The sequence below is a fragment of the Otolemur garnettii genome, unplaced genomic scaffold (genome assembly GCF_000181295.1).
Source record: "Otolemur garnettii isolate 467f Iridium unplaced genomic scaffold, OtoGar3 scaffold00074, whole genome shotgun sequence".
Lineage (NCBI taxonomy): Eukaryota > Metazoa > Chordata > Mammalia > Primates > Galagidae > Otolemur > Otolemur garnettii.
The window spans coordinates 2,997,529-3,018,534 of NW_003852469.1; the positions used below are offsets into that span (position 1 = coordinate 2,997,529).

The window sequence follows — 21,006 nt, forward strand, 5'->3', positions numbered from 1 at the left end:
GTGTGTGCTTATAAGCATGAGCGCATGTGTGTGTACAGCTGTGCACATGTGTGCGTGTTTGTGCAGGTGTGCACATGTGTGTGTGTTGTACTTGTAAGCCTGAGTGCATGTATGTGAACAGCTGGGCAAGTGTGTGTGCGTGTGACTGTGTAAGTGCAGGCGTGTGTGTATATATGTGTATGTGCAGGTGTGCACCTGTGTGTGCATGTGTAGGGGGCTGCTTTCCTATGGTACAGTCACTATGGGGGAGCACAAAGCTGCAGGATCATCCCTGGGGGACCCCCTCCTCAGAATAGAAGAATCATAATTGTCTGTTGGAGAGGCTTTCTGGGACGCTCAAGCTGAGCCCCCTCTGGCACCCTGTGTGGCCGTGTGTGGGCCAGCGACCCTCCTCAGTAGGCACTCTAACTTCCTGGTGGGCCTGGGGGCCCGGGGAGGCCAGGTGGACCCTGGATCCCTGGCTCACCCTTAGGCCCCACGGCCCCCCTCTGGCCTGGGGAACCTGTCTTCCCTGCAATCCCTGGTTTTCCCTGAGGCCCCTGTGGCCCTGGGGACCCAGGGGGCCCCTCTGGCCCTGGGGGCCCCACATCCCCTTTGGGGCCTGGTGGTCCTCTTGGCCCTCCAGTTCCAAAGCTGCCCTTTGAGCCTTTGAGGCCTGGGAATCCCCGAGGGCCAATCGGCCCCTCCTCTCCCATAGGTCCAGCCTCTCCGGGGTGCCCCTGAGGACCCTGGGGTCCTGGGGGTCCCAAGCCACCACGGTCGCCTTTAGGTCCTCGGCCACCAGCAGGCCCTTTCACGCCCACATCGCCTTTGAGTCCTCTTGGTCCTGGAGGGCCGGGGGCACCTGGGATTGGAGAGAGAAAGTGGGAGAGGTCAGTCTGGGAGGGGAGCCTGCCCAAGGCCTACCACAGAGGGTCAGACAGAAGATAAGCCCAGGCCACACCTCTGGGCTTGGGGATCACAGGCTGACTGCTGGCTCCTGTGTGTTGGTTTAGCATTTGGGGACCTTCAGGGATGAGAACAGCAGATTCTGTGTGACAACATGTGTCGGCGTCCAGCACAAGGCCTGTGCGTGGCATTCCCATAGTATTCTGACTTTGAGAATAGTCCACAGCTCTGGGACTGGGGTCATGCACCCAAGGTGAGGACTGAGAGAGCGGATCATTCCAGGGAGAGGCCCCGGTTGTCCACAGTTGTCAGTCCCAACTTGAGGTGGGTCTGGCCTCCTCCACCTCCTCATGGCCTATGCCTGCTGCCCTCTCTCCCTGCCCACCCCCATGACCCCCCAGGTTTCTGGGAACAAAGTGGAGCCAGGGGACATGGAAGGAAAGCCAAAAAGCCGTGAGCAGCAGGTGCGGCCCAGTGTGAGCAGGTGTGGTGACGGCCCAGAACAAGGGCAACCCCTCTAGGAAGCCCCCCTGGACCATTCTAGCCTCTCTGGCTCTCAAGGCTTCTACTTTCTGACCTTGTAGTTGACACATAGAAAGAGAAGTCACAGTGCAGGGAAAGCAAACACAAGGAGCCCTGCTAGACGGGGGAGCCCTGGAAGATGGTGAGAGCACGGAGCCCATTGTGCAGCTGGGGGCTCTCTCTGCATGCCGGGAGAAGGTGGTTCACCAAGCAATTGTGGACCCTGCTAAGGGCCTGGGTCCAGGAGACATGGAGATGAAGATATGGCCCTTCCTTAGGAGCCCTGCCCTGTGTCCATGTCAGGTGTCAGATGACCTTACGCCCTCTAGCTGTGCAGGTCTAAGGGTCTGCACCTCTCAGAGCTGTGCCAGCTCTGAGGACACAATGGAAGTGCCCATGATGCTCAAGCATGTTAGCACACATTAGGGGCACGGAGGGAAGAGAGCCACCTGGCCCCATGAGGACAGGAGTGGTGGAAAACAACAGCTTTAGCCTTCATGGGCACAGCGTGGACCTGGCTTTCTTCAGTGGCCTGAGCGAGGGATCAGTGGGTGGGGCTGCCAGGAGCTGTGCGCGCCAGGGCTGGGCTGGAAGATGAATTCTGACACTCAGGCCCTGGTCCTCCTGAGAGCTCTGCTGTTTAATCAACCCAATTTGCAATCGAATCCTGGAGTTTTTGAGCTCCACGGGACCTTGTCCAATTCTTTCATCTCCCAGAGGAGGCAGCTGAAGCTGAAGAGACAGCTTGATGCCTTCCTGGGCAGAAATTGGAGCCCAGGTGGGCCTCTGGGGCAGGGGCTCCCTGAAGTGCCATAATTCAGCTCCAGAGCATTTGGCTCTCCCCGTCCCATGTTCCCCCATCTCTGCTGTCACTCCTCCGTCTCCTCCTGGAGTATTTCTGAGTGAAAGAGAGTGTCAGTGAATACTGTCCTCTACTATGATCTAAATTGGACACCAGAGCCCACAGTCAGCTCCTACAGAGCCAACGAAGACCTTCTGGGAAGTTTCCAGCCACCGCCTGCCCATGCCCACCTCCCGGGGTGGGGCCATGGCCCTGCATCAGCTCACGTGGCATGCCTGCAGCAGGGGCTCAGATTCTTCAGTGAGCTGGCCAGGGTGAGGGGTGGCTGGCCGTGTTGGCAGCAGCCTGGCCTTGGAGAAGCCAGAAGGCCAGGGCAACACACCGGAAGGTGTAGGCTGGTATCCACTCAGGGCCTGCCTCCCCACCCTGGCAGGACGTGCTGGGAACTGGCAAAGCCACAGCATCTGTTTTCACCCCTGCTCTGCTCCTGGCCTCTGGTCTGGGCAGGGTTTGGAGAAGCAGAGAAATATTCAGAGGTGGAGAGGCCTTGCAAGGCCATGGAGAGCACCACTGGGCAAGCCCCTCTCGCCAGCCCAGAACTCCAGTTTCTTACAGTACTAAGGGCAACACTTAGTTTCCAGTGGTCCCTACGGCTCCATGACCCCACACTGCCACTCCCTCCCTACAGGGCAAGCCCTTGCAGATGCCTTGGCCCCCTGGGTCCTTCTCTCCACTCTTGCCCTTTGGGGAATGAGTCCACAGTCCCCATCTCCAGCCTCCACTCTGGAAAAGGCTGGGAAATCTCATCTGGACAAGGATGGCTGCCCTGCCCCCAGGCCCAACTGAAGACCCCTCACTTTCTTCCTGGGACTCCCAGGGACAAAGACAGAGATAGAGGCCCCATCTTTGTGGGAAAGCTTTTGGCATCTTTCCCTAGAGAGAGGGCCCAGCACCCCCATATGCTGCTGGTGGACGCTGGTACAGAAGCCTTGATCACACCACCCACTTCGTTGCCCAGGGGCTGCAGCCCTGAGTGAGGGGAGGGAGGATGTAAGGAGAAGGGATGCCCCTCTCTCCATGTCCACTATCCCCCAACTCCTGGCTGTGCCTTCTACTGCTGGCCCCATCTGTGAGAACCTGTGTGTGTCCCCGGAGACAGCTGTGAGATCGTAGCTGGTGCCATCAGGGCCTGTCTGCATGTCATAGGCCTTTGAGAGGAGGCCTGTGCTGCAGAGAGATGCCTGCCTCTGCTGCCCATGACACAGGCCAGCGGACGGAGCCTGCATCATGCTGGGTGTCTGGGTGGCCCACGTGTTAGCTGGTGTGGCCTGCCTTCTTGAGTCTCCCATAGGAGAAGAAAGGACCATGAAAACAGCCAACACTTGTCAACATTTCTCTACTGCTATGTTCCTGGCAGGAAGTTGTCCCCTCACTTCACAGATGAGAATCATGGTGCAGAAGGGGGTGACTTGCTTGGTCAGGGATGGAGATGGAGTCAGACAAGAGCCCCTGAGACTCATGCTCCTGTCTGTGCTGCTGATCGCACCACACCTGGGACTCCTGAGCCTCTCTAACCCTCCTACAGCCGGAGCCTCAGGTCCTGCTGCCTCCTGGAGGAGGGGAGGGACCCTGAACCCTCTAAGAGCACTGAGAGTTCCCATGGAGCAGAGGGGGACTTTGGAAGAGTGTCTTCCTCAGGTGACCAAAGCCCCGCCTGTCCCTGTGGTCTAGCCATGAGTCATGCGGTCGGCAGGAGAACTGGGCATGACCTAGTCTGGCCAGAAAGCATGTCAACAGCTGTAGTTTAGTGGTCAGCTGCGGGGGAGGGAACGTGGGTGGAGGATGACCATGGTGCCCTCCAGGATGGTATGCCCCCTGACCCATTGGCAGAGTGAAGGGCAGAGGAGGGAGGGCTGATGGCCACTCTGAGCAGGGGGTGATGTCTCAGGCCAAGGAGGGGGCCTGAGCAGTGGGGGCGGGAGAAGGTCCAGTGTACCCTGGAGTCTGGAAGACCGTGATTACTCAGGAAGTCACAGGCTGTAATCAGGCTCTCCAGCCCATTAGGGTCCAGCCACAGCTGACTCCATGTCTGGGACCTGTGGGGTGGCTTACTCTGCTGTCTGCACTCAGGCAGGGAGGGGCTGTGGGTGGGCAGAGTACACTGTGTCTCAGGCACCAACACTGCCCATTGACAGGTGGGGTGGTATAGAGCCTGCACACATCATGGCCAGAGGCCACCAGCTAGCTCACAAGGACAGAGGGAAATAAACCAGGGGACTGGCCTGGTGCCATGAGAGGCACACTGGCTTGGACATCAGGCACCCAGGTTGAGTTCCAGCTTCAGTATTAGCAAATTGGGTGGCTGGATCCCAGGCTCCCTCTCCTCAGTGACAACACTGGCCCGGTTGTTGTCACCTGAGAAGCTCTGGAAATGTGCCCCACCTCTGCCTGTGATGGACTAGTTTATAAAAGACTAAACCGGCTCGGCGCCTGTGGCTCAAGTGGCTAAGGCGCCAGCCACATACACCCAAGGTGGCGGGTTCGAATCCAGCCCGCCGGGCCCGCCAAACAACAATGACGGCTGCAACCAAAAAATAGCCGGGCGTTGTGGTGGGCCCCTGTGGTCCCAGCTACTTGGGAGGCGGAGGCAGGAGACTCGCTTGAGCCCAGGAGTTGGAGGTTGCTGTGAGCTGAGATGTCATGGCACTCTACCCAGGGGGACAGCTTGAGGCTCCTGTCTCAAAAAAAAAAAAAAAAAAAGACTAAACCTCCCACTGAGAACAGACAGAACTTTTGGAAAAAAGGGCAAAACATCTCTCTGAAGGCTTTGGGGGATCCCAGGGAAAAGGGGACTCAGTGGGGTGAGCCTGATGACATCCTTTGTAGCTCTTCCTCTCAAGGCATTTGTGAATCTGTAACTGGTTTGAGCAGAGAGGCTGAGAAGCCAAAGAAAGGTGGTGCTTACGGAACAGTGAGTTTGCAGACTTAATTCCCTTGCGTCTTGCACGTCCTGGGCTTCCTCCCTGTGATCATGTTTTACTTATGCATTCACTGAGCAGAGATTTCTTGAGTACCATCCAAGGCCCAAGCACTCTGCTAGGAGTCCAGGCCACTAGCAATTTAGCTTCATAATGATCCCTTCCATAGGACATCCTTTCAGGGGTGCCCAAACTGTGGCCTGTGGGCACACTATTGGTTCTGCTTCTCTGGAGATGAGAAGGACAGGTGGGGGATGGGGAAAAGAGCACATCAGAGCAGCAGCCTCCAAGGGGCAAGGGATTGGGTGGCTGAGAGGACTAAGGAGGGCGGGGGAGGAAGAAGCAAAGAGGAGAATTTCCAAAAGACAAGTTCCGTGTGTCTATGTGGAACCAATTAAAGAAATGCATGTATAAAATTCCAGATTAGTATGATAGGCAAAGTCAGAAGCCATAAAGACCTTTACAAAAAAGACTTGCAAAGACGTTTCTTAAAGCTGCCCATTGCTCTAGGCATTTGCTGTAGGATTGTGTTGGCCCATCAGCATTTCACCTAAAACCAGGTGTCTGGCAAGATCACCAAGGCCTACCCAGTGGCAGCTCCGTGGCAGTCCTGCCTAGATCCCTCTGACACTTACCTCGGACGATGGTGACATTGCGAAGGATTTCTCCATGCTGCGTGTCCACGGCCTTCATCTCCTCCACGATCATGGAGAGGTTCCGGACATTGAAGTCCAGCCGGGCGCTGAGCAGGCCGAAGCGCTCCCGGAGCAGGTCCGTGGTGCCCAGCATGAGGGAGACGGACTTGTTCAGGTAGTAGAGCTCCTCGGCGTGCGTGTGGAAGCCCAGCGTGCAGGACAGCCGCACGTCGTCCAGGTACTTGAGCATGCTGTGCACGTGGTTGTCGGTGGCGTTGATGTTGGTGAAGATGGTGCCGATTTCGATCTCATGCGATGCCATGCGTCCCTCCAGGGACTCGAACCTCTCTGCGGTGCGGTTCTGGGCGTAGCGGGTGTGGTACTGGAGATCGTGCATGCTCTCTTCGTGGTCGTCCAGGAAGGACGAGATGTTGTCCAGCTGCAGCTGCAAGCCCATGACCTGCAGCACCAGGTCGTGCATGCTCTCCGAGTTCTGGCTGATGCGCTGTGAGGAGGAGCCCAGCGCCGCTTGGATGTTCTTGACCGCCTCCCCCGTCTTGGTGGAAGTGGTGCGCAGGCCGCTGAAGAGCCGGGTGTAGTTCTGCCAGTCCGTGACGATCTTCTGGAGGGTCAGGGTCTCCTCGTCCGTCTTGCGCTGAATCCCGTGGATCCAGTCGGACGTCTGCCCCACAGTGAAGTTGATCTGGTGCACAGCAGCCTTGACATCATAGCACTCCTGGGTGAGGTCCTTCAGAGAGAGGTCCAGGTTGCCTGTGGTGGCCTGCCAGCCCCTCACCTGGGCCAGGAAGAACCCCAGAGACTGGTTGACCTGGTGGATGGAGAAGGAACAGCTGCCCATCTCCTGGGAGATCTGACTGCTGGTGGTAGACAGCAGTTCATGGGCCCGAGAGGTCTGGGCCAGCTGAGCCTCCTGGGCCAGGAGCATCTTCTGAATCCCCTCCAGCTCCTCCTGCAGTTTTTGGATCTCTAGCCCCAGTTGCCCAGCTTCGTGGCAGAAAGAACAGTTGTCCAGGGCTTTCGGATCTTCAGGAGAAAGAGACAACAGTTTGAGATGCTGCAAGGTCACGGTTCTACGGTTCTTCTTTAAATAATTTCAGAGTACAGTGAATTGGCAAGTGGCTTCCCAACCACTCTTCCTTCCCTAAGTCCTGCTAGTGAGTAGGGTGCCGGCCACATGCACCCAGGCTGGCGGGTTCAAACCCAGCCTGGGCCTGCTGAACAACAATGACAACTGCAATCAAAAATAGCTGGGCGTTGTGGCAGGCACCTGTAGTCCCAGCTACTTGGGAGGCTGAGGCAAGAGAATCGCCTAAGCCCAAGAGGTTGCTGTGAGCTGTGATGCTACAGCACTCTACCAAGGGCGACAAAGTGAGACTATGTCTCTAAAAAGAGAAAGAAAGAAAAGAAAGAAAAGAAAAGCCCTTGCTGTCCCCAGGGGATCTCATTGTTAGCAAAAGTCTTGACTGTGATCTGAAATGTAGGATTTGGGACCCTTCCGCTATCTCACCACCAAATTCTCAACAATATATCTTCCTAACTTTTCTGAGACAGTCACGAACCTCCCGTTTAAACTTCGTTTAAAGATTTCTCCAAATACTGTGGTTTTAAATCTGTTACCGTCTCACAATAAGCTTGCAGGGAAGGTGTGCAGGGATTTTCACCCATAGTGCGTGAAAAACGGAAGCACCGGGAAGTGGCTTGCCAAATAGCACTGAGTGAGTTAGTGCCAGACTGGAATATTCTATTTGCATCAGAGCAGACCGGCTCTAAACCCCCTTAGTACTGCTGCTCTGTCCCTTCTTTTTAGCATGTTCCTTGTTAAAGCAGGAGGTTAAAAGCACCACAAATTGTGGCCCGTCTTCAGGCAGCGATGGGAAAGGGCTGACCAGTCAGGAGGTTTGGAAGGTCTTGAAACTCATCATTTCAAGGATAATTTGGGAATGGACTATACTTAGCTTCCTTTTCTGCCCGTAGGCTCTGGCTAGGTCTGTGCCCCACATGGGACTCCGTGCCTCAACCCTGGGTATATCCCAAGGTAGCAGCCTCTTCCACTGAAAATAAACGAGCTGGAAAGGGGAGCAGAGGGCCAGGACTTCCTTCTCTTGGGCCTGGAAAGCTGGTGAGGGCTGCCCTGCTCTGGGCACCCTGGCCCAAGGAGGGCATACTTGACCCAAGCTAATTGGTACCTCCTTTACGCCACCCAGCACACCCACTCACCCAGTCCCCGAAGATTCTCCTCCATCGACACAAGCTTCCTCTCGTAAATGGACTGGGCCAAGGACAGATCTTCTGAGAGAGAGTCCACTTTCCTGAAAACTGTAGGGGAAAAACAGATGAGAGTCTGGGGCAGGTCTGAGTTCAGAGAAACAGCCACGGTTTGTTGAGACGGCGTTTTTATCAGCCCTTCTGGAACCCAAACCATTCACCTTTCTGCTACTGGACTTCCTACGGACTGAGTTCGACTTAAGGCCCTTTTAAAAATAATAAGGCACCTCCCACCCTAGAGTTTAGAAATTTAGAAATAGGACCTGATCGTTGGTTAGAATAGGAAAAAATAAAAAATATATAAAACAGAAAATAAAAATTATTCTTAATCCTACCACCCAGAGATTATGGCCTTCAGTATCTTCATATATTTCTTATTGTCTTGCTTACATCGAGAACCATTCTTTTTTTTTTTTTTTTGGCCAGGGCTGGGTTTGAACCCACCACCTGTGGCATATGGGGCCGGTGCCTTATTCCTTTAAGCCACAGGTGCCGCCCTTGAGAACCATTCTTCACCTACATCTATATAGGTGGGCATCTTGGCTCACGCCTATAATCTTAGCACTCTCGGAGGCTGAGGCAGGTGGATCCTTTAAGCTCAGGAGTTCAAGACCAGCCTGAGAAAGAGTGAGACTCCGTTTCTACTAAAAATGGAAAAACTAGACAGGCATTGTGGTGGGTACCTATAGACCAAGCTACGCGGGAGACTGAGGCAAGAGGATTGCTTGAGCACAAGAGTTTGAGGTTGCTGTGAGCTATGATCCCTAGGTAATAGAGTGAGATTCTGTCAGGAAAAAAAAAAATAGATATATATAGAAGTCCTCCTTGTCCTGGGAAAGAGGGAACGCCTGAAAGTGAGGACAGTACCAAACCCTATATATACTATGTATTATACCATATATAACATAACTAAGATAAAGTTTAATTGATAAAGTAGGCAGTAGGCCCAGTAAGAGATTAATGACAATAGCTTATGGTAAAAAAAAAATACGATTATGACACTATACTCTAATGAAAGTTATATCCATGTATTTGCTCTCTTTCAGAGTATCTCCTTGTACTGTACTCATTCTTCTTGTGATAACATGAGGTGATGATGTAGGCATCATGACACTGTTAGGTCACTACTGACCTTCTGACCGTAAGTCATGGAGCCATAATATAGTCGGTTGACCTCAGGTAACTGAAACCTTGGATAAGAGGTGGCCATGTATATTTTTTAGAAAATCACAGCAAAATTAGGAAGCTCTGAACATCTCATCTGTTTTCTTTTGCTTTGTTGGTATCGTCTGATGGACATTTTTCCATGGATGTTTAAATCACTTTAAAATCATGTCTGCATCACATTCTGTGTAGATGACACAGCAGTTATATAAAAACCCCTTGTGTTGGGGACACTTAAAGTACCTTCTCTCCTGAGCTTATAACTAAAATTTGATATATAAATGAGTAATGCTTGATCCTCGAAATAATCCTTACAGATGATAGCTGTGTATACAGGATGACCCTCTTAGGATAAATTGCTAGAATTGGGCCCAAGGGCATTAACATTTCTGAAATTCTTAATACAAGTTGCCAAACTGCCACCCAAAAGAAGTTATTCTGGTTTACACCCCATGGGCAGCCTCGTACCTTACTAAGGGGGTCATGCTGGCCAGTGGTTACAGCAAGACATCTGGTTTTCTGGTTTTCTCCAAAGGTGCCTGGACAGGCTTTGTAGAGAAAGGAGACCATGGGTTGACTGAGGGTCAGCAAGATGTCCCTCACTAATCCTCTGAATGTCAAGTGCAAAGTGTCACCAAGAGAGATGGGTAACACCGCTGCTAGTCTTAGCTTGCGTCAAATTTGTTGGTGACTTTGGCTAAGTCAATTAACCTTTCCAGAGCTCCGTTTAATCACCCATGAAGTGAAAGTGTAGAGCTAGAAAATTCTAAGGCTCTTATCAGCTCCAAAATTCTATTACTTCAAATGATTTGGAGTCTCTGGGCTCTAGTTAACCTCATACATCTGAGCACTATCAATTTACTTAATTAGTAGCAGCAACATGTGCAGAGGGCCTAGGAACAATCGCATGCTGTTACATGAGACCAGCACTTTACAGTGTAGAATAGTTATTATTCCACTTGACCCTCCCTCCAATTAAGACACAGATGGAGGAACAGACTTCCGGAGAGACTGACTGCCTTGGAGTCCTGTTCTAACACCACGTGAGGTCTGCTCTTAAGCCAATAGCTACGGGCTCACCCACTAGAATTTGTTTACCCCGTTTGTTTCTTCATTGTGCATTTCGTGACTAGTAATTATATAATTTGTTTGTTTAGCCATTTTCCTCACTTTTTAGACCTTATTCTTCTCATCCTTTTAAAATTGTATTTTATAATGTGTACAATATAGTGAAGAGAATGCACATATATTGTATAAGTAAATAGGGATTTTTGGAGCTGTGAGCTTATAAAGTTTTTTGTAACAATTTTCTAAGAAACAGAATAATCAAAAGAGCTTGCACTGTGCGTACTTATCACCTGCATTCTACAATTAGCATTCTGCTGTATTTATTCTATATCCGTCCATCTCTTTTACCTGTCCACCAATCCATTTACATTTTTAAAATCAATTTTTTACTTATGGGGTGCGCTGTTGGAAAAATCCATAGATTACTGTTCTAGAAGGGGGGTTGGCAAATCACAGCCTGCAGCTCAAGTCTAGCCCAAGGCCTGTTTCACCCGGAACAGCGACCCCCATTCATTTTCTTACTACTGCGGCTGCTTTCACTCTGTAAATGGCAGAGTTTGGTTGTAACGAAGATAATCGGTGACCTGCAAAGCTGAAAATGTTTACATTTCAATGTAGACTTTACATGACAAACTTTACAGAAAAAAATTTGCCAAATCCAGCTCTGGACTGTAAACTCCACAGAGGCAGGGCCTGTGTTTCATGAAGCAGTATACCGCCCAGTGACTAGGGCAGTTCTCGGCCTACAGTATGCATGCAAAAAATACTTGATCACATGAATACAGTGGGCTCCTAACATCGACTTTGCCCAAACCTCTGGACTTTGGTCACAGTCCTGATTGTAAAGCATTGACCGGGGCTATTTGCACACATGCGCGTATGCAAATACATGCTCATAAATCTAGTCATTCATTCAGTAAAAACCGGGCACTTAACCAATCAGGACAGGATGGTGCCAACACTGTCCCAGTGATGTGGGATTCCCAAGCTGGAGGCGAAAATGCAAAAAGAAACCTAAAAGTCTCCCTTGATTCACTGGACATGCACACCTCGCCCCTAGTCCTCTGACACTCTGATTATTCATCCTGGGTCTTAGGGCAAATCATGTCACCTTCCCAGATCTGCTCCCTCAAGTGAGGAGTGGGGTCAGCTGCCAAGAACACCCAGGGGCATCATGTACATAACGGCACCTAGGCCTCTGTTGTCCCTTCTGAAATGCTTCAGTGCCTACGCTCTGTTCCAGGCTCGAGCCCGTGGCTGCTGGAGCTTTGTTGATAGCTCCGTCCCCAGGGTGCCGCTGGCTGAGGTCCTGAAGGGGGTGACCAGGAACCAGTTTACAGCTTCTACCACAGCCAGTTTGTTGCCTTTGATTGCTGGGCTGTGGCTCGTCTCCTTCTCTGGCCTGAGATTCTGGCTACTGTTTGAAAGGTCAAATCTTGTGAAGTGATTCAGCAGAGAAAAGCTGAACTAGACAGGGCGGGGAGCTCGGACAGTCCTGCAATCCACAGCTGGCAAAACCAGCTACACATTGGAATCTGCTGAAGAGCTTTTGCGAATGATTAAGGCTGTGTCCTGTGCAGAGACGATGCTTTAATTCTCCTGGTGTGCACAGGGTCTGGGTCTGGCACTGGTATTCCCATACCCCCCTCCCCCGCGTGGGGAGAACCACTCCCTTTGATGATGAGAAGCTGTTCTCAGTGTTCCCTCCACCAACAACAAGCACGTGCCTTATGCCGGATTAATTCACGCCTCCAGATTACTGGAAGATGACTTGTGTCTATTCAAATCATTAATATGTTGGCCAAGAAAGCCAGTTACTGAACACCTCCAGCCAGGCCCAGGTGCCCCTCTCAGCAAGGTGGCCCTCTCATGGTTGGCACCAAGAGCCAGGGCCACCCCTGGTGACTCAATTGCCCCTCCCCATTCCAGGCCTTGTCTCTAATATCTAGTAGGTGGGAACAAACCAACATACCGAAGCCTGGATTTTCCAAGTCTGAGGCTATGGGATTGCAGTGAGACACTACCCAATTTGTTTAGTCCGATTACATCAGGCATCCTCAAACTACAGCCCATGGGGGACATTTATCCAGCCCACCAGGTGTTTTTGCCGCCGCTGCCTGTCCTGCTTAGCAGCCAACTCGTCCCGGGGCCTGCAGTCCGGCCCTCCAATGGTCTGAGGGACAGTGAACTGGCCCCCTGTTTAAAATGTTTGAGGACCCCTGGATTACATAATCTGTTAGCATCCAGAAGGCAGAAGTTACCTGAATCTGGCTGCATGCTATGTCACTAGGGTCAGCTACTGCAGCCATATCAACTGTAGCGCATATGAGAAGAACCACACCTAAGCTCCCCGGTGACTCTAATGCAGAGCTGGTCCTATTGTCTCATTTTACCAATGGGAGAATAAAGGTCCTGGGTAGGGAATGCTTTGCTCTAGGATATATGGCTAATTTGTAGCAGTCTTCACAGTTCAGACTGGGCATTAAGTCTCCTCAGCCAGAAAGATGCTGGTTCAGGGCCCTGGGCTACACATGTCCAGTGTTTGTCTTTGCAAGGGAGTTCTAGGTGCCTGAGCCCTGATCACACAGTCCCCTGTAGCTCGAAAGGCCTGGACTCACCCAGAGAGGCCAGCACGGCCACAGCCACCAGGAGCAGGGCCAGGAAGAGGTAAAGGATCCTCACCGACGTGTGCAGTGACAGGTTCTTCTGGCAGCGGCTGCAGCGGGGCCCTGGCCGGCCTGGGGTGGGGGGTACAAAAGAGGGCAGGGGCTCAGGTCAGAGGCCCAGGCTGGAGGGGCAGTTCCATGTTTCAAATCAGGCTCAGAAAGGGAGTTGTCCTTAATCCTCATTCGAACTTACCCCCTAACTTGCCACTTTCTCTAGGTGCTAGCACTTTCTGGAATAGAGGAGATCAAGGCGGGGTCTTCAAAGCACATCCCCACCCCCATTCTATGGCATCTCTGCTCAGCCCCTGGGGTGGGGAGGCCCCTCTTCCCTCTACACTGGCCCTGCTGATGATCCAGGATGGGACAGCCAGTCCGCTGCACCACTGGGTGACAAACTTGTCCTATTTTGCCAGGCTTTTCTGGGTTTTAGCACTGAAAGTCTCCTGGCATAGGAATGCCTTAGTATATAGGGTAGCCCAGGATGGTTTGTTGAGACTGTCTCAGTTTTTAAAACTGAAAAGTCACACACCCCGGGAAACTCCTCAGTTCTGGGCAAACCAGAAGGTTGGTCAATACTCGTCAAACTTAGCAATAACCAGCAGTTCTCCTAGAAACCAAACGAATGGCTCAGTCCACCAGCCGGGTTGCTGGTGTGGAGGAAGGAAGGTGCCAGGTGTCCCTGGATGCTCTGGCAGGTGGCTGGGGGCCAGCAGGAATGCAGCGATGGCCCAGCTGTGAAATTCCTGGGGCGAGCTCAGCCTGGGCTACATACTGAGTACCAGGAGCACTTATAAGCCCTGACATCCAGGCCACACTCTGGCCGAAAGAAATCAGGACTTCTGCAGTTGGTCCCAGGCATCCCTGGATGATTACAGCATACAGCCAAGGTTGAGAGTGATGCTCTGATCTACGCTGGGGGCCGTGGAGAGGCCCCACTCTGAACAGAAAGTTCAGGCGGCATTGGACATGATGGAGAGGACAGTCTGGGCCAGATAGAAGACAGGCTCTGGGGACAGAGTGTCTGGATAGAGGAGGTAGCAGAAGTCCCTGACAGGACTTAGGAGGAACCCTGGAGGCGGATGGCACTTGGGGCAAACTTTGACTTCTCCCTTACTGTGTAGCCCAGGGCTGTGTATCTCCCCTTTCACTCCCAGGAAGCAGTGAGGAAAGGACAGGCAGGGAGGCCCCCAGCCCAGAGAGGAGATGGCACAGCCCCCAGGGCCCTTACCCTGCTGGGCGCATGGAAAGGTCGGCATGTCCTCGTCTTCACCAGCCAGTTCCTCTTCCGTAACGCACAAGGCATCTCCGTCACCACCAGCTGACCTCACTGTGATGGGGCCAGTGCTGTCAGACCCCAGACCACACCATCCTTCTCCAGCTGCCCATTCATCTATTGGTCCCCACAGCCCATGCCCACCCCCACCCATGGGTCCAAGCCAAGTGAGCTGATGAAAGCTGCAAAAGGGGGGGACAGGTGTGAGAATCAAGTGGCTGAGGAGCTGGGATTTCCCACCTGTCTGTGTAAGGAGAGTTCCCCATCTCCCACGAGCCGAGAAAGACGCACAGGCCAGCTCAGCAGTCTACTCTATCTGTAGCTGCTTAGACCCCTGGGGGTGGGATAAGAAGACATAAGAGCTGGTTGCTTGGTGTGGCTCAGCGTCCTTCCATTCCCTGACACTTGGGAACCAAAGCAGAATTCCTGTTCTCCAGGGATGGGGTTGAATGTGGTCCCAGCATATTCTCCACTGAGACTCTGCATCCAGCCCAGCACCAGGGGCTGTGGAGAGGAGGGAGCCAGCAGTGGGAGGACACGGGATGGGCACAGACCTGTGCCTCGCACTGGCACACCCAGGACCTGCCAGGGCATCCAGGGAACCGTGAGAAGAGCAGGTCTCAGGTCTGAAGGCCGATCCCATTGTGTGTTCTCTGGAGCACCTGGTCCCCAAATAAGACCTAAATGACCTCATTCAGTAGAGTGCTCCAGTTCCCAGACACCTCACACCTCCTCCTCCCTGTAAATCCTGGTCTTTTACAAACAATGAAGAGAAAGACCCCTAAAATATGGCTGGCCGAGCCAAATCCTGGAGGGGTGTTTAAGAAATGAGAGATGGGGCTCAGCGCCTATAGCTCAACCGGCTAAGGCGCCAGCCACGTACACCTAAGGTGGCGGGTTCGAATCCCCAGCCCGGACCAGCCAAACAACAATGACGGCTGCAACCAAAAAATAGCCGGGCGTTGTGGCGGGCGCCTGTGGTCCCAGCTACTTGGGAGGCGGAGGCAAGAGATTCGCTTGAGCCCAGGAGTTGGAGGTTGCTGTGAGCTGAGATGCCACGACACTCTACCCAGGGGGACAGCTTGAGGCTCTGTCTCAAAAAAAAAAAAAAAAAAGAAATGAGAGATGGTCTGGATTGCACTAACCAGGGCATTTGTCCCCTTCTGGGACCACTGCAGTTTGATATCTTAGCTTGGATCACCCACATGTGCACACAGCTCCTGGGACCCTAGACCCATACTAGACCCATAGGAGGGCACGTCCATGTTTACCTAGCTTGGCCCTTTTCTCCTTGTCTAGAGTCTCTGAAGACATCAGGTTTGTGCCAGCTCCCTGGCAGACAGATTCCTCCCCACCTCACCCCCCAGGCCTCTTACACCCTGTTTTCAACAAGCTAACCTCCTGGAGTGACAGTCACAATCTGTAGTGACAGGAATGACACATACCCCTCAGTAGGAGGCTATGACCAGTCAAAAGACGTGGGGCCAAAATGACCAGAATGCCTGTCTTAGGCTGCACAGCATGACAGCAGCCTGGGAGGGGCACCTTCCAGCAGTGGGAAACCTGTGGCCTTCTGATTTTAGGATGGTTCTTTTAAGCACCAAAGGAGGCAAGAAAAGCTTCATCTTGCTGTGCTGCACCCCTATTAACCAAAGGATTTGGTCTATGAAATTTGGCTTTAGGCTGGGCACCCGTAGCTCAGTGGGCAGGGCGCAGGCCACATACACCAAGGCTGGCAGGTTCGAACCCAGCTAAACAACAACAACTGCAACAACAACAAAAAATAGCCGGGCATTGTGGCGGGCACCTATAGCCCCAGCTACCTGGGAGGCTGAGGCAAGAGAATCACTTAAGCCCAAGAGTTTGAAGTTGCTGTGAGCTGTGACGCTACAGCACTCTACTGAGAGCAACATAGTGAGACTCTGTCAAAAAAAAAGATATTTGGTCATAGTCAAAAGGCCACATTTAAAAGATCTAGAGGACCATATGTCCTGTCAGATAGGTCTCTGGTCCAGCTGCCCTCCTTGTGCCAGTCACAGCCTTCTGCCCACCCCTCCCCTCATAATCCTCATGTACCCAAGACTCTAGATTCTTGGTCCCCGGCTTCTATGTTGTTGACCTGTCTAATTTCAGCTCCTAATGTAATTAATTTCCTTCCTCCCTCCCTCCTTTCCTTCCTCCCTCCCTCCCTAAGAAATCACCCTTCCCAGCTCACCCCTGTGCCTTGGGCCACTGTCCCATCAGCAATCTGCCAGCAGTTTACAAGGATAACTTGGCCTGGGTGGCTACCAGGATTACAGTCTCTTTCCCATAAATGACTGCCTGGGTGAGGCAGCTGGAGTTCTTTGGTGCCTTTTGTGTCCGCCTGATCAAAATCTTACTCTGCTAGCTGTGGTCTCTAACCCCCAGAGGATCCCATCAGAGCCACGCTGCGGGCTGAGGGATTTATAACCACTGCCCTCTGGGGGGATGCTCCTGCCAATCCTTAGCCAGACGCCGTCCAGGCCCTGTTCCTCACCTTCCCCCATCCCTTGATGGTGCTCCTCTTCCTCCCCAGAGACAGGGCCTCCTCCCTGTTCTGGCTCCAGGGTCAATTTCATCACTTCGCTGTTTATAGCCTTTGCAGGGAATCTGGGATGATTTAAATCAAGCAAGGCTGACATTGACCTTTAGCAACACCCCGTCAAAAAGCACACAGCTTTGTCATAACCTGCTGTCCCAATGAGACCCCTCCAAATTAATAATATGCGGCCAGTGGGAATTAGTAATGACTGCTTTTTGGCACCACACAGAGTGGCCCATGGGAAGGGAAGTGACGGCTGCCAGCGTGGATCCCTGATCTCTCTAGAACAGAGGCTCTGAGTGTTGGGCCATCTTCCCTTCACTGACATCTCAGCTCCATCTTCTCTCCTTAATCCCTTGCATTTCCTGTTCTCCAGGGCTGCGCCCAGACCCTGGGGACCCCTGCTTTACCTATGTCTGGAATGTTGTAACACCCCCGCCCCCTTTAGCCTTGTACACTTAAAGAGAACATAATCCAAAGCATTTGTGAGGCCTTTATAAACCCAGCCCTCTGTAAGCACAAGCTCATTGTGTTCACATTACACCGAGCTTGCTCTGGGCAGGGTATAAATGAAGAAACAGACATGGAGAATGAAAAACCTTGGCTGAAAACACGGAGCGGTGACAGATTAGAGGGTGACCGATAGACAAGAATCTGTGCTCGCCCCGGCACTGCCCCCCCCCCCGAGTCCGTAAAGATGGGACGAGAATGTCCTTCCTTCTTCTTTCCCTATTTCCCTGACTTCGGCAGCAAATGATGGCACTGGGTGCCCCAGGCTTCCAAAGTGGTTTTAGGGACAGAGAACCACAGCCTGGGAGAGTGGGAAGGGAATTTTTAAGTCCGCTGTATAATTCATGTTACAAAGGCTTAGAGAGGTTAAGTGACCTGCCAGCTGGCTGGCACTTCCTAAAAGTCCAGGAATCTGTAGCAAGAGGCAAATGTGCACACAAGTGTACCCCGCAGAGCTCCACATTCCTGGCTGAGAGGGCCCACGGAGCTGGGACAAGGCAGGCCTGACGTCTGCTTACACACCCGGAGCCTCCCAGCGGTTTGCTACCTCCAGGGCTCGGGGAGACACCCTCCACTCATCCAGCACAGGCGACTGCACAGTGGGTTTCCAACCCTTTCAATCGGAAGCTCATTTTTATCAAAAAGTGAAGATTAATGACTTATAATGTGCCTTAAATCTACCTGAGAGTTCTCCACGGCTGGGGGGTGCTGGAGAGTGCTGAGGTTGCAAAGGCTCAGAGCAGTAGAGGCAACATGAGCACAGCAGATCTCGTGTTTGACCTGCAAAGGAACGAACTGGATGGGGAGGCGGGGGCAGCACAGTTTAGATTCTGCTTTTCCACCCCTTCCCAGAACGAGAGCAAGGGGTTTGCTAGTCCTCTCTTAAAGCTCAAGAGGCTCTTGTCTGGACATGGGGTACAGGAAGGCTCTGTTTTTTTCCCATTGTTGTCCTGGCTCATGGCCTTACAATCCTGCCAGCCTGTGGTCTGTTGAGATAGGGACAGGGCTCTGGTTCCTGCCTGCATCACACCAGACCTCATTCTTCCTGCAGCCATCACTATCCAAATTGCAGGCAGTGTCTTTAAAAGAAAACAAATGTCAAGGCTTGGCGCCTGTAGCTCACACAGCTAGGGCACCGGACGCATGCACCGGAGCTGGCGGGTTCAAATTCAGCCCGGGTCCACCAAACAACAATGACAACTATAACCAAAAAATAGCCCTCCTCAGCTACTTGGGAGGCTGAGGCAAGAGAACTACTTAAGCCCATGAGTTTGAGGTCGCTGTGAGTTGTGACACCATGGCACTCTACCCAAGGCAAGAGTTTGAGATTCTGTCTCAAAAAAAAAAATAAAATAAAAAAATCAAGTAGCATTTGAAGGCCAGAATTGCTAGCCCAGATCCATGATAGTGGCATCATAGGAGATTTGAAAGGGCCTCTGTTCCTCTTCCCTTAGGTCCTAATATCTAACTCAAACATCAGAAGCACAGACACAGAGGAAGAATTACTCTCTTTTGGTTTGGTTTTGAAAACCTCTGCTCCCCCAGAGCCACGTAGCAAGTTTGCTGGAAGGTGTGTGCAGGGCACACTGGCTGCCGCTGGTTCATCTCTCCCACTGGGGATGGAAAACGGCCCGGACCTGTTAACCAACTTCTAACTCAACTGTGGTTCCCCACGCCAGCTTTCTTTTGGTTGACCAAAAATGTGGAGTTGGTTGACTCTTTCGCTTTTCTGGGCCTGCCTTCTTCCATCCGAGTTAGCAAGAGGGAGGGATTCGAGGAATTGAATAAAAGGTCTTTCTTTGGGCACCTCAAGGAACATATTTTGATGATTATCTTCGGCAGAGTTCACAGAGTGGGTTTTCAAAACAGCCAATTGGGTCAGTAAAAATGAAGATTTCAGAGTCTTCTCAGGAGCTATATTTAAAGTACAGAATAGCTATAGTTTAAGATTGGAGAATGCTATAATTAAGGTTGCAAAATTGATTTTATTAGAGTCCTCCTGCCACACACCCCACGGGCTTCCTTTGTGGGTTTGTCTACGATCGTTGGGAATCTGTCTGCCCCACTCAACTCTAAGGCATCTGGTCCTTTCTGCTCACATCCTCCTGTTTTACAAGTCGCCCTGGTCTGCCTCCCTGGCTCTAGCAGTTTCTTCCAGTGCTCAACTCATTTTGAGATTCTCATACTCTTGCACCCCGAAAGCCATATCTGCTCCTCTGAGACAGGGTCCTCTCCCATTCCTGCCAGCTCTGCCCGGATTCCCCCGTGTCTCCTGCTGTGTTCTCAGTGACCACAGAGGCTGTGGGTAAATCCCCTGTTAGCCTAAACCCTCTTTCTCCTAAGTGACTTTCTCCGTTTTCTTTGCCCCGGGTTTTTCTAATAGGGATCCTATTGACCTTGGCCCAATTCTTCCTCAGATGGCGTCTACTCACCCTAGACAGTCATTTAGCATCCTGGACTTGCTATCTGTGTGCTGGCAGCAATCCCTGGTCGTGATGACAAAACACATTTCTAAACGCTCCTTCAAGGGCTCCTTCAACGCCTCCATTTGAGGCGAGAACCCAGGCTGTTCACTCAACACAGCAGACCCCCATCACACGCACGCTGATCTCAAGCTTTGTGCCTCCTCTGCTCCCCTGAACCCCAAAGATTCAGTGCTGTGGGAGGGGTGGGCATCACCAGTTTTCTTGGTCCCTGCTGTCACCTCTGACCACCCTCAGCCCTATACTCTCTCTCGCAGGGCATCCCCCTTCCCTTCTATGACCTTCACGTGTCCCTGTGCGTAAACAGAGGGAGACCGTCTGCTTCACAGAATTGCTGTGAAAACTCGGGGAGACCGTGAAAAGTACCTAGAACACAGTAAGTCCCTGATAAATGGTAGCGACAGCCATTTGCATTAGGATTATTTTTCTATCCCACTCTAATTAATACTGTCATTTACTGCCGTTTCCCACCCACCTCCCCACCCCTTTCAGGATCAATTTCCAACTTTCTTTTTTTTGAGACAGAGACTCACTATGTCTCCCAGGGTAGAATGCCGTGGTGTCACAGCTCACAGCAACCTCAAACTCTCGGGCTTAAGTGAATCTCTTGCCTCAACCTCCCAGTAGCTGGGACCTCAGGCGGCCGCCACAATGCCCTGCTATTTTTTTTTTTTTTTTTTTTTTTGTTGTTGCAGTTGTCATTGTTGTTTACCAGGCCTGGGCTGGGTTCAAACCCGCCAGCCCTGGTGTATGAGGCTGGTGCCCTAACCACTGAGCTATGGGCGCTGAGCCCAATTTCCAACTTTCAAGAACTCTGTTTTTTAAAATGTGTCTTACAGGCTTGGTGTCTGTAGTTCAGTGGTTAGTGGTTCACTTGTAGTTCCAGCTACTTGGGAGGCTGAGGCAAGAGACAGGCTTAAGCCCAGGAGTTTGAGGTTGCTGTGAGCTGTGATGCCACAGTACTCTACCCAAGACAAGATAGTGAGACTGTGTCTCAAACAACAACAACAAAACAAAAACAAAAACAAAAAAACATGTAGTATAGAACACTAGTTCCAAAACAGTCTTTGTAAAAAAAGAGTTCTTTGGTCAAATAAGTTTGGAAAACGCTGTCACCATCTTAGAGATTCACATAAACAGTAAACATTTTTGGAAAGTCCTGCCAAAA

The 21,006-nt window shown here is 51.9% G+C and overlaps 1 protein-coding gene across 1 annotated transcript; it reads right to left on the bottom strand.

The window, feature by feature from the left end:
• Positions 1-291: 291 nt before the first annotated feature.
• Positions 292-14,436, bottom strand: SCARA3 (scavenger receptor class A member 3). The gene is made up of 5 exons (XM_012807708.2): positions 14,238-14,436; positions 12,962-13,081; positions 8,064-8,162; positions 5,826-6,869; positions 292-844 (listed from the first exon to the last, which is right to left on the bottom strand). Exons 1-5 carry the CDS (start codon positions 14,434-14,436, stop codon positions 405-407), a joined length of 1,902 nt encoding a protein of 633 aa, XP_012663162.2. The 3' UTR covers positions 292-404.
• Between the last annotated feature and the right edge of the window lie 6,570 nt (positions 14,437-21,006).